This window comes from Dermacentor albipictus, chromosome 5 (genome assembly GCF_038994185.2).
Source record: "Dermacentor albipictus isolate Rhodes 1998 colony chromosome 5, USDA_Dalb.pri_finalv2, whole genome shotgun sequence".
NCBI classification, from domain to species: Eukaryota; Metazoa; Arthropoda; class Arachnida; order Ixodida; family Ixodidae; genus Dermacentor; species Dermacentor albipictus.
Window position 1 is genome coordinate 91,146,484 of NC_091825.1, and position 18,232 is coordinate 91,164,715.

The window sequence follows — 18,232 nt, forward strand, 5'->3', positions numbered from 1 at the left end:
TCAGTGTCCATAGGCCATTCGTGATAGCCGAAATCAGGAACTGGGTGTTAGACGAAAACAACGATACGCAGCAATTTGTTGCAACACTCACATATCACAAATGTTGAATGATTCAGCCACCGTACCACCGTTTTAAAAAGCTTGCGATACAAGTCACGTTTGTGTATAGTGGAAATACACGCGTGCGCGTGTTGTTGCAAGGTCATGACCACTAGCGCCAATGCGGGCGGAACTATAAACACGGAGCATCCGCCTGCGCCCGTGTGTTACAGCGCGATGCAATAGGTCACACTTGTGCGTTTTCATTGGGCGACCGTGCCAGCACATACGCAATGTACCAAGTTGACTCTCCACCCCGTTTTGATTGTTTGAAAGCGACAGACTTCATCCAAAGTGGGCAAAGTGGCTAAAGAAGTGCAAAGCTGGCAGACATTCATCCAAAATGGGGAAAGTGGCTAAATAAGTTCAAAATTGGCAGACGTTCATGCAAAGTGGGGGAGGTAGCTAAAGAAGTTCGAAATTGGCAGACATCCAAAGTGGGCAAAGTAGCTAAAGTGCGAAATTGGCAGACGTTCAGCTAAAGTGGGCAAAGTGGCTAAAGAAGTTCGAAATTGGCAGACGTTCATCCAAAGTGGGCAAACTGGCTAAAGAAGTGCGAAATTAGCAGACGCTCACCCAAAGTGGACAAAGTAGCTAAAGCAGGCTAGCAGACTAATAAGAATTATAGAATATTTTAATAGACACTATAGGCATAGGAGACTTCGTAGTGACGTGTTATGCATTTATACTTATCACTAATACCGTGTCGGTCGCATATGTGATGTCTAAAACGTGGCGGTCATGATGTGTTTCCGGCTCTGAAATCACTTCCGGTGCATTCAGGCGGCAAAATCACAGCCTTCGACATCCATTTTTGCTTCTCCAAGGCAACCCTTTCGGGGTCTTGGAATTGGACACCACTTATTATGTCCGTTGTTGCCAGGAAGAAAGCCGACTACCTAATGTTATCATTTTGTGGTGCTGTGGCACGCAGCGCACAGCACGCACAGTGACACGCGAAATTAGGAACACCCATGCCGTCTGTTCCTTGTTTCCCACTGACGTCGTGTGTAATGTTAAGGACACCAACAGATACAAAATCATCCCAAAGACAACAAGTGTTGCAATCGCATAAATTTATGCAATGTAACTGTTTCTTATATATGCGTAAAGCACCACGTTCCCGCGTACGAATGTGACAAAAGTGGAACATAGCAAAAATGCTGCTATGGTATTCACACCATTGGCGGGAAGAAAGGATTTCAACGTGACAATTGATCACATTTCCTTTGTAGTGGGTGCCCTTCCGAACTTTGGATTACTTAGTCTAGTTTTCGCTCCATCGTTTCGTAGACACACTCTACAAGTATGCCTGTTCGATGCTAAAAAGAACCGAAGAAATAGTGAAAAGACAAGTGATTTTTTTATAATAGCAACCCTGGTGGTGTTACAAGAGTGAACTAGAACTTTTCTCACTGTATTGCTACCATCGCAAGTTGCCTTCATTTTTTTATTAGATCAATGAGACGAAAGCCATTCATGTTCAATACTTGGCCAATTTGCAATTCAGAGGTAACTGATAAAAGGTTTCTAGCAGTAGTGCGCAACATTTCTCAAGGCAAATCGGTCATGTGGCGCATATTCTTTGACGCTTCGTTTTGTGATTCCAATTTTCGTGTCAGTGGAGTTTGCTGCCGTAACAGCCTCCCGCAGTAATGTCACTATACAGGCCTTGTAGCTGCTAGCTCCTCCGCTACTGAGGTATTCAGGGCGACGAAGTGATGCAGAAATATTGAGTGGTAATGAAACAGGCAGATAACAACGGAGCAAGCTAGGCAGATTGTTATGAAACACTTGTCCCCTCAGGCACCACAATTTTTCAAAAACTAAACAAGCGGCGGCTATACCATCGAAAAATATTGATCCGTGATGCTGCTTCTCCTGAGAGTGTGAGACATTAGAGAGTGCTGTCTCACCTGCAACTTCCGTTTGATTAGAATGTTCGAAGGTTCATGCACAGTTTTCTAGTTACACCGCTTTGCTTAAATGACATGCTGTGCTCTTTCGATCGTTCGTATGTGATGCGGAGTTCCTAACAAGATTTAGTAACGGCTTTGACGCGGGCGCCAGAGTAATTTAAGCGAAAAGTGAAAATTCATTTTTTTTAATTGAGCACACGTTATCTATCACTATCAACTTATGAGCTGAGCATGCATGAACGCATTCATGTACCCTAAGTACAAGCAAGTTATTCGTTTTCTACAATTTATCGTAACAGGAAGCAGCATGTTGAAGTGGAAGCACCACTTATTAACTGTGTTTCCCATCAGTGCGTTCTTCAGTTATTACGAATAAACAAGCAAGTGTTATGACGAAGTCCATATCCACCATACCATACTTCGACACGGTTATTTGGTTATGTGGGAACACAAAGATTTTCATGAAACATTCAGTATCATCTCGTATGATTACAGAGAGACAAAGGGCAGACACAATTTTTCGATATGTAAAAAGTTTCTGAGTCATATGGTTTTTTTATTCCTGCTTTTCATTTCTGGGTTTTGATGGTTAGGCTAGGTGTAAGGTCAACAAACAGCTTGTTTACGCGACGCCCGGCAATCTCATTAGTTAAGAAAAGCACTAGTTGGTCAGATGTATGACCAAATACAAAACGAATGACCGCTTGAAATTTGCCAGGTGAGAAAAAAGTTCAGTTCCAAATGATATTTCTCTGCGCATCTTCAGGTAATATTTGTTTCTGGAGCGCCAATTAACACCACATATAACTTGAGCTCAGGCGGGTTAGAAACATACCTCACAAGATATAGCTGTAGTGTATTGCCGCGATGGCTTCAATCTTACGCCTCGAAGTCAGACACATACCTAATTCGTTAGAGCTCTCAATCGGGTACCTTAGTCACGGTAGCTTATATTTATGAATATTTTCGGTGTGCTTGAAGTTTATAAGATATATCAGTGCTCTCCGCGAAGGTCAAACTGACGCCCTGTCAACAGAGACATAAAGTTTCATGAAGTTTTGAGGCGCGTGAAAAAAAAAAAACGACTGCTTTCTCTCGCGTTTCGTTTTTTCAGAAGAATACGAAAAATTGAAAAAAAAGACGATTGCGCACGTAGCTATGAAAAACACGACACATTGATTTCTCCAACACTGAAAAGAATATAATTGTTACAATATTGCATCACAAAAGTCCCAGCGAAGCTTTCCGGTTCAATATATCAGCACGAATTCACGTCAAGGCATTCATTTCACATCAAAGCATCAAGCCTGACATTTGTATCAATCTGTGTCCGATTCATTTCAACTTGACGCGTCAGTGCGTCGCTGTGCAGTGGACGAAGCCTTCCGGACGTTGAGATTTGCGTGCACGTACGTAAGTTTTTGCACACGATCCCCTGCGAGCCTGTTGCGTAGCTTGGAGAACACATTTCCAAACTCGTAATACTTTCTTTCTCACGCCGCAGAATAAGGTGGAATTGGCAGTATGCGACAGATGAGGGGGCTTAAGGATCGGTTGAAGCAAAGTACTCGCCACCATGCCGACGTATACAGCTGCTTCGCAGACTCCCAAACGTCTTCTTTTGACCAAACTTTAGTTACTTCGAAAGGAGTTGCATCGCAATAGAAGAATTCTGCGGGAAATCTGTTTTCTTTCTTTTTTTCAGTTTTATTCTGGCTGAAAAAAAGTTGTTTTCCAAAATTTGAATGTCTTTTTAAACCGCTTACATTTCTACCTGTCAATTGCATATTCTTCGTTTTTACACTTCGTCATGTTTTACCTTCTGCCACCAAATATTTCCTGACTGATTAGTTGAGCAAACTGGTCCACATGCTGACCATTGCGTAAGGCTAAGCCGGCGCAAAACTGATGGTCACACCCTTAGGCTTTATTAAAGTGAAGGTTTCTTGTCCAATACCCTTCCCCTCTCATGTCCGTGACGTGAATTTTTTTTACGTCACTGAAAAATGGCGCAACTTTTTCCCCAAGGAAGGGCTAGAAAAATGAGCTTTGAACAAACGGTGACCCAAAGGCCTGTTTACTTTTACACCAATGCACCACTTCGCAGGCATCAATGTTTGCCAGTGCGCAACAAAAGTAATTCAGTTATATTCTTTTCAGTTCCTGTGCATGGTAAAGCATTGCAAGCTGTCTAACAATATCGTCAAGATGTTAATTATAGCTGAGGAGGCATTGGTGGGCTAGTTGCTTGGCCAGTATTGTTCTAAAGGCAGCGCAGTTGTTGAACTACGTCCAAACCGTGAATTACAAATTAGCGCTCGAGTTTGGTATGTTCATCCATGTATGCAGAAGTGCGCTGCCTTTAGGACAATAATCTTAAGTATAACGCTCGTGTGTATCTTCTTTAAAGATCTTGAATGGCGTTGGTGCTTGTCTTTATTCCTCGCCGTTTGCTGGATGTAGAGCTTTCGGCGATTGCAAAATACTCAATTTATCAAATAACTTCCAGCATGCAGCTCACACACCTTGAATCTCGTGGGATTCCATGGAGGCCGGACTGGTCCGGGCTGCTAGACAACTGAACGAGCGGCCCCAGAGACGAACTGAAAGTTACGAACAATTACATTAATGAAAGGCGTTCAGTTCCTGAAAGCATCCACCTACCGCTGGTTCATAAGGCAACATAACCATTTCATATCTTGATTCTCACTTCAACTTTAATGTAATTATCTCATTTACATTGCAACCGCAGAATTTATGTCCCTATAGTCACCGGTTTCCGGACATCATCTTCGCCAATGAGCAGCCTGGTCAAAAGCGTGGCAGTTTGGGTGAGTTGGTATGTCATGACACTTTTAGGCTTGTAGCGCAGCTCAGAAAGAGCAAAAAGGAAAGTGGAAGGGGTAATGAAAGGGAGCGGAAAGCAGAGTGAGCGCTGTTCTCTGTTACCTTTCATTACCCCTTCCACTTTCCTTTTTGCTTTTTCTGAGCTGCGCTGCAAGCCTAAAAAAGCCGGGTCATTACTTTCTCTCTGAAATGTATGATCTTGTCAGACCAGTTTTAATGAATCCACTTCTGCAGTTGAAGTGCAAATGGACAATGGTAGACAGGCAGTATTTTTGCTGCACGTCGTTAAAATGTGCTTCCAGAGTTCACCCTCTTCTACTTCTATAGATTGCATAATGTCGTAGTGCACAGAAATATGAGTCAACAGTCTTCGAAGGGGGCAAAATAGTTTTGAGCAAACGCAAATGCAAAAAATAGTTAACTTGTACATGATGTACAAATGAATTGCGCTGTTTTAGTAATGTGCCGCTACAGACGGACATCGTTGAAACAGCATTATAACCAAGAACAGAGAAAGACACACGAATAAGAGGAACAAGAAGCTGAACTTCAAATGACGTTTTCATTTATAACTTGAAAGAGCGTAGGTTAGGGCGTGTTGGTTCATAACTGAGGTTTTTTAGCGCACGAAAAGGGACGAAGGACAATGGCAAGACGCGGACATAGCGCTGTGTCCGCGTCTTGCCATTGTCCTTCGTCTCTTTTCGTGCGCTAAAAAACCTCAGTGTTCATTTATGTCATGGCCCCTTTCTAGTTTTTTTCTTTTTTTGCATTATATAGAGACGCATAAGAGTGTTTTGGTGCGCTCGTGAGTGTGCAGCGTGAAGGTTAAACGTGGACTACTCAAGTGGCAAGGACAGGGGCTGACTAGCAAGTGCAGTTTTATTAATATTTGCACCTAATTTATACAAGGGATTGAAATGGATATCTGAAATACAAGAACAAGTGAAGAAGGAAACCAGGAAAGAAAACCGGCAGTGAGTAGCAAAAAAAAATTGAACAAAGGAGAAAAAACGAGAGGTAGACAAGGCTATGTGTATATGATCTGGTGTTCGGCCCACACAAGCTGCGTCTGGTTTCAAAGAAGACGTGCTCTGGCAAAAATCCCTAAGTGTCCTGCAAGGTCAGGCACAGGACTATGTTGACTGTACACAGAACGGTGTGAACAAAATTCGTCTTTTAATGCTACGCTTGTTACGTGGGGCAGACTGGCTAATAAGTGCTTGCGTGGACAAGCTTGCATTGTGGGCAACGGCAAAAAAGGCTCTTTGGCACAGAATACTAGCACACGTGGCTATGCTGCTTGGTTCGAAAGAACCTCACAACTGGAATGGTAGAACTCGCATCGTAACTGAAGTGGGGCAAATGACGCGTGAACAAAGCGCATGCGTCAGCAAGCCATCCATTGCGCTATCAGATATAGAGCTAGAGTTTTCGGAAAACGTACAGTCGCGGACAGAATAAAATGGACCACGGGATCTCCGAAAACGTTCAATTCCCGAGCAGCCTGTAGCAGTAACCAACTAAACTGCCCACGACAACGTTGTTAGCATATTCTAGTCGAGGTCCAAAATGCAAATACCAGGTTGCGTTGTGAGGTTGCGGAGATATTCAGCTTTATCTTAGATTTCATGGTCCATAATATTCTGTCCGTGACTGTACGTGTACGGTAGGAGCACGTGATGCTACTTCACTCTGCTTTGTGTACGTTTTCTTTGTTCTGCTTCTCCCTTATTCTTTTCTTTGCTTCTCACTTGTAGGTTTTCCTGGCTTCCGTTTTCGCTACTTCTTGTTTTTCAGACAGCTCTTCCAACCCCTTGTATAAGTTGTGCGCACTGGCAATAAAGCTTCATTTGGTGGTCAGCGCATGTCCTCGCCACTTGGCTCGTTGGCGTTTAACCTTCGTGCTGTACACTCACGATTACGAATCCCCAACTTGCCCGGTAAGCCACCCTGCTTCGCCACGCACTCGATGAAACCCATATTGATCGACTTCGGTTTTTGAGCCGGTCGTCGGTCGCCTATTTTGGCTATTTTATTTTATTTTATTTTTTTCCCTTCTAACGGTGCATTCCGGCATTGTCAAGCAAAGCTGTTGTGCAGGCTTCCTGCATTGCTGGCGCGACTCGAAACCCTATTTTAATGATGTTCGCAAATTGCCAGTGGCGATAGCTCATTGGTCTGAGTGTTACACCATGAGCTGCAGCAAATATCTATTGCGTTTTATGGCACCGGCCATATAGAAAAGTGATCATTCCATGGCAATAAAAATAAAGCATTATTAGTTGCCGGAATTCTTTTCGCCGAAAGCTATGTCTGAATGAAATAATTTTCCATTGCTTTTTGTAATGCCACCGTAAGCATTTGAAAGGCATGCTTTCACGACTTCCGGTCAATATGGCTGAAAAAGATCAGTACATTTGTGCTATTCACTTCTTTGCCTGAAGCAACTGCATTTATATGGGATTTCGCTGCCATATATTTGCCATGAACTGGCCGACTAGGCAGAAGAAAAAAAATGAAACAAATAAAACGATACTATGGTTGGGACCGAATGCGCATGCAGTTCTGTTCAATTTCTTTTTCTGTGCATAATTTGTGCGTAACTCTCTGGATAAACGGGTTAGAAATGTCATTGTGCGTTCCTCATTCCAACTTGACTCCACATCAGAGAGCGCAAAGTGCATTAGTATTCTGTGACAGCATGGCTGAAGGTTCATGGCCGAGAGTAAGTGAAGTGTAGGAACGGATCTTATTGCAGGTTATGGCCATGATTTCGCAGGGTTTGCAAATTGCAGTTACTGGCCACGATTAGTTCCCCGCGTTCTCCGGTATTCATTTAGATGGAGTCGCGCGTAATACTGCATCAAGAATTGCAATGTCTTTCTTTTTATTAAAGCAATGCAAGCGTTGCCTACTCGCCTTCGATTCGACATTGCAGCAAGCGCTAAGCACGCCGCTCTCTTCGATTCGAAGCAGTACAATGATCGGTTGTGCTCGAGCTCTCGGCACTTTCACCTCCACTGTATGGGTCGAAAGTGCAGGAAATGCGCGCGGCCGTGCAAACACTTCGTAGCAGATGACTCGACACTGCGCCTCCTGATTCGTGGCATGGGGACGGCACTGTTTGCAGCATTTCTTTCATAAAAGAAACAAAATGGTACATTCGCCCGAAGGGCGATTCATTCAAAGCGGTAGCTTCGTTTAGCGTTGTGTTTAATCACTTCGAGGGATGATGAAGAATAGGTGGGGTGACTTGACTTAGCGCGACGTCTTGGCGCACCTTAACGACGTAGCACGCGAGCGAGCTACCAGCTATGCAGCTACCGGGTGCCTCGCAACAGTGGCGTGATGGGGAGTGTCGCCGGCGCTGTTGCAGGTATCGCTCGCCGATGGCTCATGAGATGCACACTAGCGTTTTCAGCAGCAATACTAGCGAGTGGACGCACAATGCTCCTGTCGCAACGGCGGCAGTGAAATCGAAGCCCTGGCTTCGCCGCAGAGCCGATTGAAGGGACCGTGCCAGTGTGTGCCAGAGGGCTGCTACGGCTTGCCTAATTGGCCCATAGTATTGCCCTTATAGAATTTGACGATCTGGCTTGGTTCAGCGATATACAGAATAGTACCCATTTTCACCTTCTACGCGCAGTCCACGCATGCGTCTAATACCGTGACAGCAAGGTGGGGCGGTGCCGACAGCGCGAACGCGCCTGGAGTGTTCGCATGACTGCTATCGCAATAAATCAGTCGTTATCGCTGCTCGCTGTAATTAGCAAAACGAGGTAGGACATAAAGAAAGGCTCGGCGAATGCAAGCACAGAACATGTTCCTCTATTTGCATTCGGATTTTTCTAGCGCTAATTACATTCGACAGTTATGTAAACACAACTAGCGCAACAGTTCGTTCATTCTGCCTAGCTTTTAGGAAGAAAATGAGCCCGTGTTCCCAACTTGGCAAAGCTGGCAGGACAGGCTTCTAAATAACGGCAGTATGCTAAATTGCTTTCGCTATGGCGGTGTTATTGGGTGCTTCATTTTCTGATGAGCGAGTCCCTAAAAACAATTACTTCTGGGTTTTGACGTGCCAAACATCTAATTATGAGGCATTCTATATTACGGGATGATAGAATAATTTTGACCAACTCGTGTAGTTTAACATGCACCCCACGCACGTTACTAGAGTTGTTTGCGTTCCCCTGGCATTCGAATGCCACCGCTGTGGCCGAGATTGAACCGGCAGCCTCGAGCTCACCAGCGCGGAACCATAGACGCTGGGTTATCGCCGCGGGTACTAGCAAATTAAGCCAATAAATTGTTGCCGCCGTACTACCGCCACATGGGCTGAAGCAACAACGAAATGTAAATGAGCTTCGCATTCCGTCGTGAGAGAGACACTATGTCCAAATTCCCCGCCATTAAGAAGCAGAATAGTAACCAAATTACCACCGAGCAAGTAGCCCGGCAACTTGAACGAGTAGACCACTCCCTCACGAGCGTTTAATAAAATTTGCTGGCTGCTTCTGCTGAGGGACATTAAGAATGTGCTGGGCCAGGTGGGATGCGTATACGACAGAGGCCCTGGGACTACGACAGAACCGTCGGACGGGGCTATATAGTTCCCATGGGAGTTATACGTGTTACTCCGTCCTCTTCCTCTTAGCTGTAGACAACCGATCTCGTTTGCCGCTATACTTTTATTCTACATTTGCGTGCGAAACGAGGCGTGCAGGTGCAACGTTGCACGAGCTTGACGTGCTCGTGCAACCCCATGCACGGTACAGTTGAGAACAAACAGCAGTTCATTCAAGACCTACAAGCTCGCTGGAATACTTCTGCGCGCGCGCAGAACATTAGGCCAAGACCATGGAAGCGTCTCATACCGTAACCAGTATTAGCCGTGAGAGCTTGGAGTGGCGCCCTCTTGCGAGTGACGTCACGGCCAGGACGCCGCTCGCTCCGGCTCGCTCGGCTGCCGCGCGCGCTCGTTCCCTTCGTGTAGGCTTGGGGTATGGGTTGCTCGAGCCGTACTTATTAAAGTATATGTCGGCTTCTTTCTGCTGTCATGCCTGATTGCCTGATTGGATATGACAAGCTGTGCAGCGTTGAAGGGGTCTACTGGTTTTGCAATGCATATATGCGCCGTGTCTGCCCATAAATATTGCGTAAAAAGAATGTCTGCAAATTCAAAACGCGAAGTTGTGTATGATGCTCGGCTAAACACTTAACGTTCCCTTAGTACTTAGCTATCAGAGACATTGCATTTTACATCGCAGAAAAATCGTGGTATTTGGGGTGAACATGTTATCCGTGTTAGAAAGACACTGCCCAGCCAAGCTGTCTTCATGATTCTTATTACCATGGTGAGTTGTTCTAGTCAAATATGACCACCCTATTAATGCGTGACAAAAATAGTTAGGCGCGCACTGCCCATGAAAAAGTTTGCTGCAGCTTTCCCCGCTCACTCAAACACGCCCTCATAAAAGGCATTGCTGATGGCTGCTAACAGACGGCGCGTCACGTAGAGTATTTACATAGTTGACTCACAAATGCCATCGTAGCAATCACCTGAAGCAAACGTTTCGTGGTTAAGATCGGGAGACAGGCAACAGCAAGCGATGAAAGGATTCATGGTGGCCCACAGTAGCCTTTATCGACAATATGGCACACCCCTCACGCAATGGTAGCAACCGACTGCTGTTATGGCGAGGCACGCATTGCATAGGAAACCCATCAGTTCACTACAACTTTGAATTTAAACCATAAAGCAGTTTTTTACAGCGACAGTTGCAATGTCTAAAGTATACTCGAGGTGCTGCAGCGCAACTTAATGTGCCTAGATAAGGAAAGTTCAAGCACCTTCTGCCTCACCATGGCTCGATGCAGCGTTGTTTAATTATACAAACGAAGAACATAAAAGTTATGTCAGTACATGAAAGAGAACGTCGCCAACTTTCGTAAGGAAGGCACCACAATTCTTACAAATTTGAGTTGATTGTTGACCCTCCGCCGGAGAATTATATCTTCAATATGTGTCATACCACTAATTAATGATGCTTCGGCTTATTTCTGGCTGCATCCATACGGTCCAAAAGGCACATTTCACTAAAAAATTTAAGCCAAGCAGCCTGTGTCAGTTCGCCAAACATATTCGTCATGTTTATTCCTCAAGCAACAAACACCAGTAAATTGCTCAAGTGACTTTAACGTGTAGCACGGAAAAGCGGATATATATTGGTAAATTCCTTTTCACATTCTGCAAACCGCTGTAAGCCTCACTTAGCCTTACTTCAAGTTTCCTCACTGAAAGTAAACACGTGAAGAACCGCCTAATTTTAAGAAGCAGTGAAAGAAGCAAGTGGTGCTAATAGGATCTAAACTGCAATGCTAGTTCAGCCCTCGTGTTACTACCGAGCGTTTCGGTGAACAAATGCAAAAGTTCGATATTATCCCATGAACTACTCGTCGCGAGCAAACCTGTTTTATCGGATTAAAATAAAGTTAACTCTTGAAGTCATACATAGCCAGTGTTTGTGATATACTTGTTACACCGCGGAAGGTATGGTAACATAAATGGATTCTTAGATGCTATGTTCTTGCGGTAATGGATCCGCGCATGAAAAAGAAAAATGCCGCCACCGTCTCGAAGACGTTCAAGTAACGAGAGTTAGGTGTTTGGTTTACTAGAATTGATATGAATGAGATTAAAGTTAGGCACACTAATAGAAATACGAGTTTGTACGTTTATTTTACCCTATGATAAACACATTCACAAACATTTCACTTGTACATATTGCAATCAACTATCACACACATCACTGCTCAACATCTTCTTCACTGGCACCTTCATCAAATTCTTCACTTGATTGGATAGACGAACTGTCTTATTCCATAACACTTTCGTCGTCAACCATGGATCCAAATTCTTCTTCTCGGCTGTTCTTGATTAGCACAAACACCGTCCTGTGATCAGTAAAGTCGTTAGGTATGAAACTTATTCGGTCCACGACGAATTCCGCCCCCTTTGCAACGAGGTCAGAGAAAACCAAGTCCAACACAGTTCCCCACTGGGTGATCGGTTCGTTAACGTCGGATTCTAGCTTCAGGCCAAACGTGTATTACATTCTAGCGTGAAAGGTACTTACGAGTAACCTACGAGTAACGTAGGCAGACTTCCATTCGTGTAAACACACTTCGATACGACGGCGATGGCATCTTGAATAGCCACGTTAGGTTTTTTACGGCTCTTTACATACGCCTGCACGCACGTCGCCTAGCGGAGAGATAGATGCCTAGCGCCATCTATCGGAGAAATTACGCTCATGTGATTAGCTTAAGCAACCCGTTTTCCCAATCGATCTCGTCAAGACAAGTCGATTGGCACCGGTCCCATTTACATACATCTACCCGCTGTCGAGTTAGAAACCCCTCAAGATATGTCCGAAATCGGAATTTGCTTCGTTTCGGGGGTCAAGGTATACCAAGTATTCGGCTTTCGGCGCGATCTGTGTACGTTTCAATTAGTAATTCTATGTATGCAATGTTTATCTAATATTTATTCGAGGCTTTATTTATATACCACCACCCATAGGGTTTCATTTACATACCAAATTGGAAATTGGATACGCAACTGTCCCAGGATATGTACCCCTTGTTGTATATATAGCGGAACGAATATATATATATATATATATATATATATATATATATATATATATATATATATATATATATATATATATATATATATATATATATTAAGGGGCAAATCAGACATCCACCCGTTCGTAGAAATTGCTGCAAAGGAAACCCGTACGGTTACCTCCAAAGAAAAGCCTCACAGTTGAAGAAAAATTCGTCGTGGTGCCAACCAGGGACGACCGCCTTTCCGGGGAAGCCGCTCTACCATCTGAGCTAACCAGGCGGCTAGCAGATGGCCGGGCAAAGTCGAATTTGTCGACAACACGAAGCAAAGGCAAGAGCTTGACGTAATAGTTCTGCGGAAACCCGCAAGGTGGAGAAAAGTAATTAATAAAGGGAAAATCAGACATCCACCCGTTCGTAGCAATTGCTACAAAGGAAACCCATGCAGGTTCCTCGAAAGAAAAGCCTCACAGTTGAAGAAAAATTCGTTCTTGTCCGGGACTCGAACGCGGGACCACCGCCTTTCTGGGGCAGCCGCTCTACCATCTGAGCTAACCAGGCAGCTAACAGATGGCAGGCTGAACGGGTGGATGTCAGAGCAGAAGGAACGAAAGAGAACAAACGAAAACACTGCAGGAGGCACCCAGACACCGCCCGAACTGCAGCAGACGACAGGTGCGAGTCCGTGCCCTGACGTCACGCGAGCGGCACTCGCAATGCCCTTGTAGTTCGTTCTTGGGGCTTATAGACAGTCATAGCCTGCTACAAAACTTACTAGAGAGAACTCTGGTTCTGCGATTGTTCAACTCAATGGGAACGCTCGTTAGTATACATGGATTTATATTTCTATTGACGTTGTCTCCAACTAGTAAAATGTTTTTAACAGAGCAAGACAATTACGATCTTCGTAAACACGTAATCATTGCGATGTGTCGCAATTATAACGTAACAGTTTGTTTAATATGGCCAGTTTGGGATATCAGAAGCACCTTGAAGCTGGCTCCTACAGTAACTTCTGCCAGAGTTTCCTACAATATACACACAGTATACAGCAAAATTAAATCGATAATCTGAAAGCCGCACTTTACCGCCTTCATCCTTGCCGAGAAAAATATACTACAGGCCAAGCTTTGTGAAGAAAGCCGCATTTCCTTTCGCACTTCGCAGTGGAGCCATCTCTACCGTGGCGGTGGGCGCATAGCCTGCCAACGTCGTCGCATCTAACAGCGATCTCGACAACTCGAGCATCGCGAGCAGGAGCCGGCTGCTCTTCTACGGAAGCAATATCGGAGCGAGTAGGCGCTCCTGTTCCCGCGCACACTGGAGAAAGGGCAAGTGGTTGTCAAGAGAGGAAAACTGCGGTGTCTCAGACTCTAACGGACGTCCCAACCGCGTTGTTGGGGCGAGGCAATTGGGAAACAATATGAGTAAAAGTAGAAGGGTAAAGCACTGCGGTGCATAGCCAGTGCAACGGCAGGGAACATCGCCGGTGGGAAAGTCAATCTTCACCTAGCACAGTTATTTGGCGTGTGTTTAGGAGCCACTGCGACAGATAGAGGAAAAACAATTGGGTTCGGGACCTTAGACGCGTCTTGGAGTGAGAATAAGTAATAGCATCTAAATCGACCCCATCCCGAGGGTTATGTTTTGCGACATGTAGTTCGTAGACTTCGTATTTCAGCGGCTCTATTTTGAAATCGTGCGTCGAGGTGCGTCCCTTCTTGAGCGTGTGTGGCTATATATTTGCACAACCACCGGCAGCTCGGAATTCCTTTCACTACGCGTCAGGATAGTCCACCACAAAACCACCTCCACCACTTCTGCTTTGTACCTGCGTGCTTTCGGTTCCTCTGGGAACAACCGAAGCTGACGGGACAGGGGCAAGACAATATCTGAGCCGTCCCGGCATCGTCTCGTAACACCTGGCATGCCATTATCAAAGTGGTGACATGTCCGTACTCCGGGTGAGTGAGTACCAGTCCTTCGCTGCTATTGCGTGGGCTACTTCTTTTTAGTTCTGCTGCGTAGGACACTGCACGAATTTGTTTCGCAAGACTTCTTAGTTTCTTTCTTGCCATCGTCTGCTCACCGGATCCATACCCACAGTCCCTTGGGATGACCGACGTTGCAGAAGCCACTGGATCGCGAAACTTTGAGCTTCGCAATAAAAAAAAATGTCTGAAGCGCTGCATTCGCACGACTATGTACCATTGTCTACGCCACTATTATTGATGATGCCTGCTCGCTCGTTTAGCATGATAACACGAGGGATCGATCTGACCACCGCGACCAAATTATAGATAATTCTTGCTACCGCGCTACTGCTTCTGACCGCCGCTACACTTAAGCTGTGGCTATGGCTATAGCAGCTCCACAGCCACCGTAGTCCTCCATAAAGAAAACAACCAAACCCCAATAACGAAGGGCGTCAGGAAGGGAGGTACGATCTCTCCAATGCTATTCACGGCGTGTTTACAGGAGGTATTCAGAGACCTGGATTGGCAAGAATTGGGGATAAGAGTTAATGGAGAATACCTTAGTAACTTGCGACTAGCCGATGATATGGCCATGCTTAGTAACTCAGGGGACCAATTGCAATGCATGCTCACTGACCTGGACAGGCAAAGCTGAAGGGTGGGTCTGAAAATAACCTGCAAAAAACTAAGGTAATGTTTAACAGCCTCGGAAGAGAGCAGCAGTTTTCGATAGGTAGTGAGGCACCGGACGTGGTAAGGGAATACATCTACTTGGGGCAGGTAGTGACCACGAATCCAGATCGTCAGATTGGAATAATCAGAGGAATGATAATGGGCTAGGGTGCGTTTGGCAGGCATTCTCAGATCTTGAACAGCAGGTTGCCATTATCCCTCAAGAAAAAAGGGTATAACAGCTACGTTTTACCAGTACTCACCTACGGGGCAGAAACCTGGAAGCTTACGAAAAGGGTTCTACTTAAATTGAGGACGACTCAACGAGCTATGGAACGAAGAATCATGAGTGCAACGTTAAGGAGGATAACAAAGGAGCAGATTGGCTGAGGGAACTTGCGTCCTCTAAACTAAACCTCTGTACTGTCCATAGATAGCGCCACTGCCTACGCAATACGGCGGCACCCGTGCAAGAAAAAAAAGGTCTATATGCTCAATCGCGATGGATTCATACGCAATGATGTTGCGCGTAAAACAGCATGCATAGCGGCACATCCACATTTAGCCAACCGGCTGGAAATGTTGAAGTCGAGAAAGAGTTCCATAGTTCTAAGACCCCAATAAAAAAACAAATCCGGCTCAACCTAATCAAACGTGAGAGTGATATTTGTATTTGAGACCTATTACCATGCAGTTGTGCAATATATCAAGCCAGTGCGAAGACCCAGCACACGGGACCTGGGTCTGTTTTTCCACCTTATTCGTCCCGTTATTCGTCGTTTTTGTTTTCGTTTTGTTCTGTGTTGTGCGCTGTTTAGCTTGAGCAAGGCATAAAGCTATCAAAGATGGCATGAGCCAGCTGCTTACAGGAACGACACTACTCCAGTAGTCACGCGGATAACTGGGTGTCACCTGTCATGTATCGTTCACCGTACTTCTCACTTGCAATGAGTATGCGCGTATCGCGCCTCCTTTTCCCTATACCGGCGTTTACATGGTTCCTGAGACAGATGACTACATACTGCCTTGCGGCTACGTTACAATGAGGGTGGAATGCAAGAGCGGTCGTGTACTTAGGCGAACGCTAGAGGACACCAGGTGGTCAACATTTTTCCTGAGCCCCTCCCCCCCCCCTCACAAATAGGCTTGACTCATAGCTTGTGTATTATTTAGATACGTTCCAACATAACTGCTGTTTCTTTAGGGTAAAAGCGGCCATTACTTGGTTAAGAAACTGACAGCTGTTTCTTGGTACGAGCTAAGAAACAAATGAATTGAAATGAACTGCATGCGATGCAACATAGTTCCCACGGTAATCAATAGTATGAGATACGTGCAATAGTTGAGGAATGAGGACAGTAGTTAATGGAGAATACCTTAGTAACTTGCGATTCGCTGATATTGCCTTGCTTAGTAACTCAGGGGACCAATTGCAATGCATGCTCACTGACCTGGAGAGGCAAAGCAGAAGAGTGGGTCTAAAAATTAATCTGCAGAAAATTAAAGTAATGCTTAACAGTCTTTTAATTTGCAGGCACGGCATGGCCACAATTAGTACATGACCGGGGTTGTTGGAGAAGCATGGGAGAGGCCTTTGCCCTGCAGTGGGCGCAACCAGGCTGATGATGATGATGATGAGGACAGTAGGAGTGCAATACGGGCTGACCTAATAACCTGTACAACATGATTCATTGGTGTCTAATTTTTGCAAGGGGAATCTAATAGATATGTGGAGATATCTCCCATACAACCTATACTTGCAGTTCTTTTGTGGTTAGAAAGGTATTAAAGGGCAAGAAATATTTTGACATATTCAAAGGGAAGTAATCAGAATGAATTGATATGTATTCCGAACAGCCAACCCATAATATATTTGTCTTTCATTATTGTCGTATAAAATAAAGGTTTCAGGGTGTTTTGAGCGAGAAACCATATCGGAAACAGCGACCCGGTGCAAAAGAAAGGAGTTGTTCAAGTTGGTACGGCAACATATCATTAGTTTATCGCGCAAACGAAAGAGACGAAGACTAGAAGCAGACAGGACGAGTGCTCGTACTGTCTGCTTCTAGTCTTCATCTGTGTCTCTTCACAATATAAACTAAAGAATATGTTACAGTAACCTAATGTGTGATTAGCATTGTTAATAATGTGACGAGGTCGAACGTTTCACGACAGCTTAGTCGTACGTTAGACACTAAAGTACTCGTATTAAGTTAAGATCCAATATTACATTCTTTATGGAAAGCAATCTAGCTAAAAGGCAACGTTAATTAAGATTGAATGTGGTGCTTCTCTATCAGGTCATTACAGGTCCTCAAAGCGTGCCCCTAATCGATTCCTCTCCTACGGACTCAACACCATTTGCCAAATGTAGTAATTAGACTGCTCCCGAAGACCTTGGCGGCGATTTCTCCACTTCCAATACTCTAGGCAGTAATTTAGGCGTCTTCTCGCAGACAATAGAGCGGCGTGGCGAATAGGCAGATAATTGCTGCCGTATAATTATTACCCTGGCAGCGTGCCAAGTGTGTTGGGGTACAAGGCTTTGTTTAACTTCCAGGTTATTTTGTGCGGAAAAAGAAATCGTTTACTTTCTTACCCCCTTCACAAAGTGCTTTACTGATTGGAGAAATATAAAACCTAAACAGCTAATTTTTTATCCTCTAGGAGGATTAGAGAATAAAACTTGTAAAATTCGGCATTCCCTTAAAGAAGGGATACAGTTGTCATCATAGTGTTGGTTTACCTCCCCCCCCCCCCGTCCCCATCCCCACCCACTCACACACACGCGCGCACACACACACCCACACTCACACGCGAAAAAAAAAAAACGCGTTTCTTTTTGTCTAACTGTGCCGCTTGCAGTTATGTCTCTTGAGCTGCGGGATCTTTGGGAATGAAGAAGTACGAACTCTCGTTGAAGGTGAAGGTGAAAGTTTAACAGTGCGAAAGACTAAGCACAACAGGAGAAGGCGACACAAATTATTACAGACAAGCGGCCACCGCAGGATTTCGACTGCATTTTTCTTCTAGACATTGACACCTAGAAATTGCTTCTCTGTTTCAATTAGTGGCAGA

The 18,232-nt window shown here is 44.8% G+C and overlaps 1 protein-coding gene across 1 annotated transcript in view; it reads right to left on the reverse strand.

The window, feature by feature from the left end:
• LOC139060531 (uncharacterized) overlaps positions 1-18,232 on the reverse strand; it is a 46,750-nt gene that overhangs the window by 10,433 nt on the left and 18,085 nt on the right. Inside the window, exon 4 of the mRNA XM_070539696.1 lies at positions 4,544-4,621. Coding sequence (XP_070395797.1) covers positions 4,544-4,621 — 78 coding nt within the window. The remainder of the gene's footprint in view (positions 1-4,543; positions 4,622-18,232) is intronic.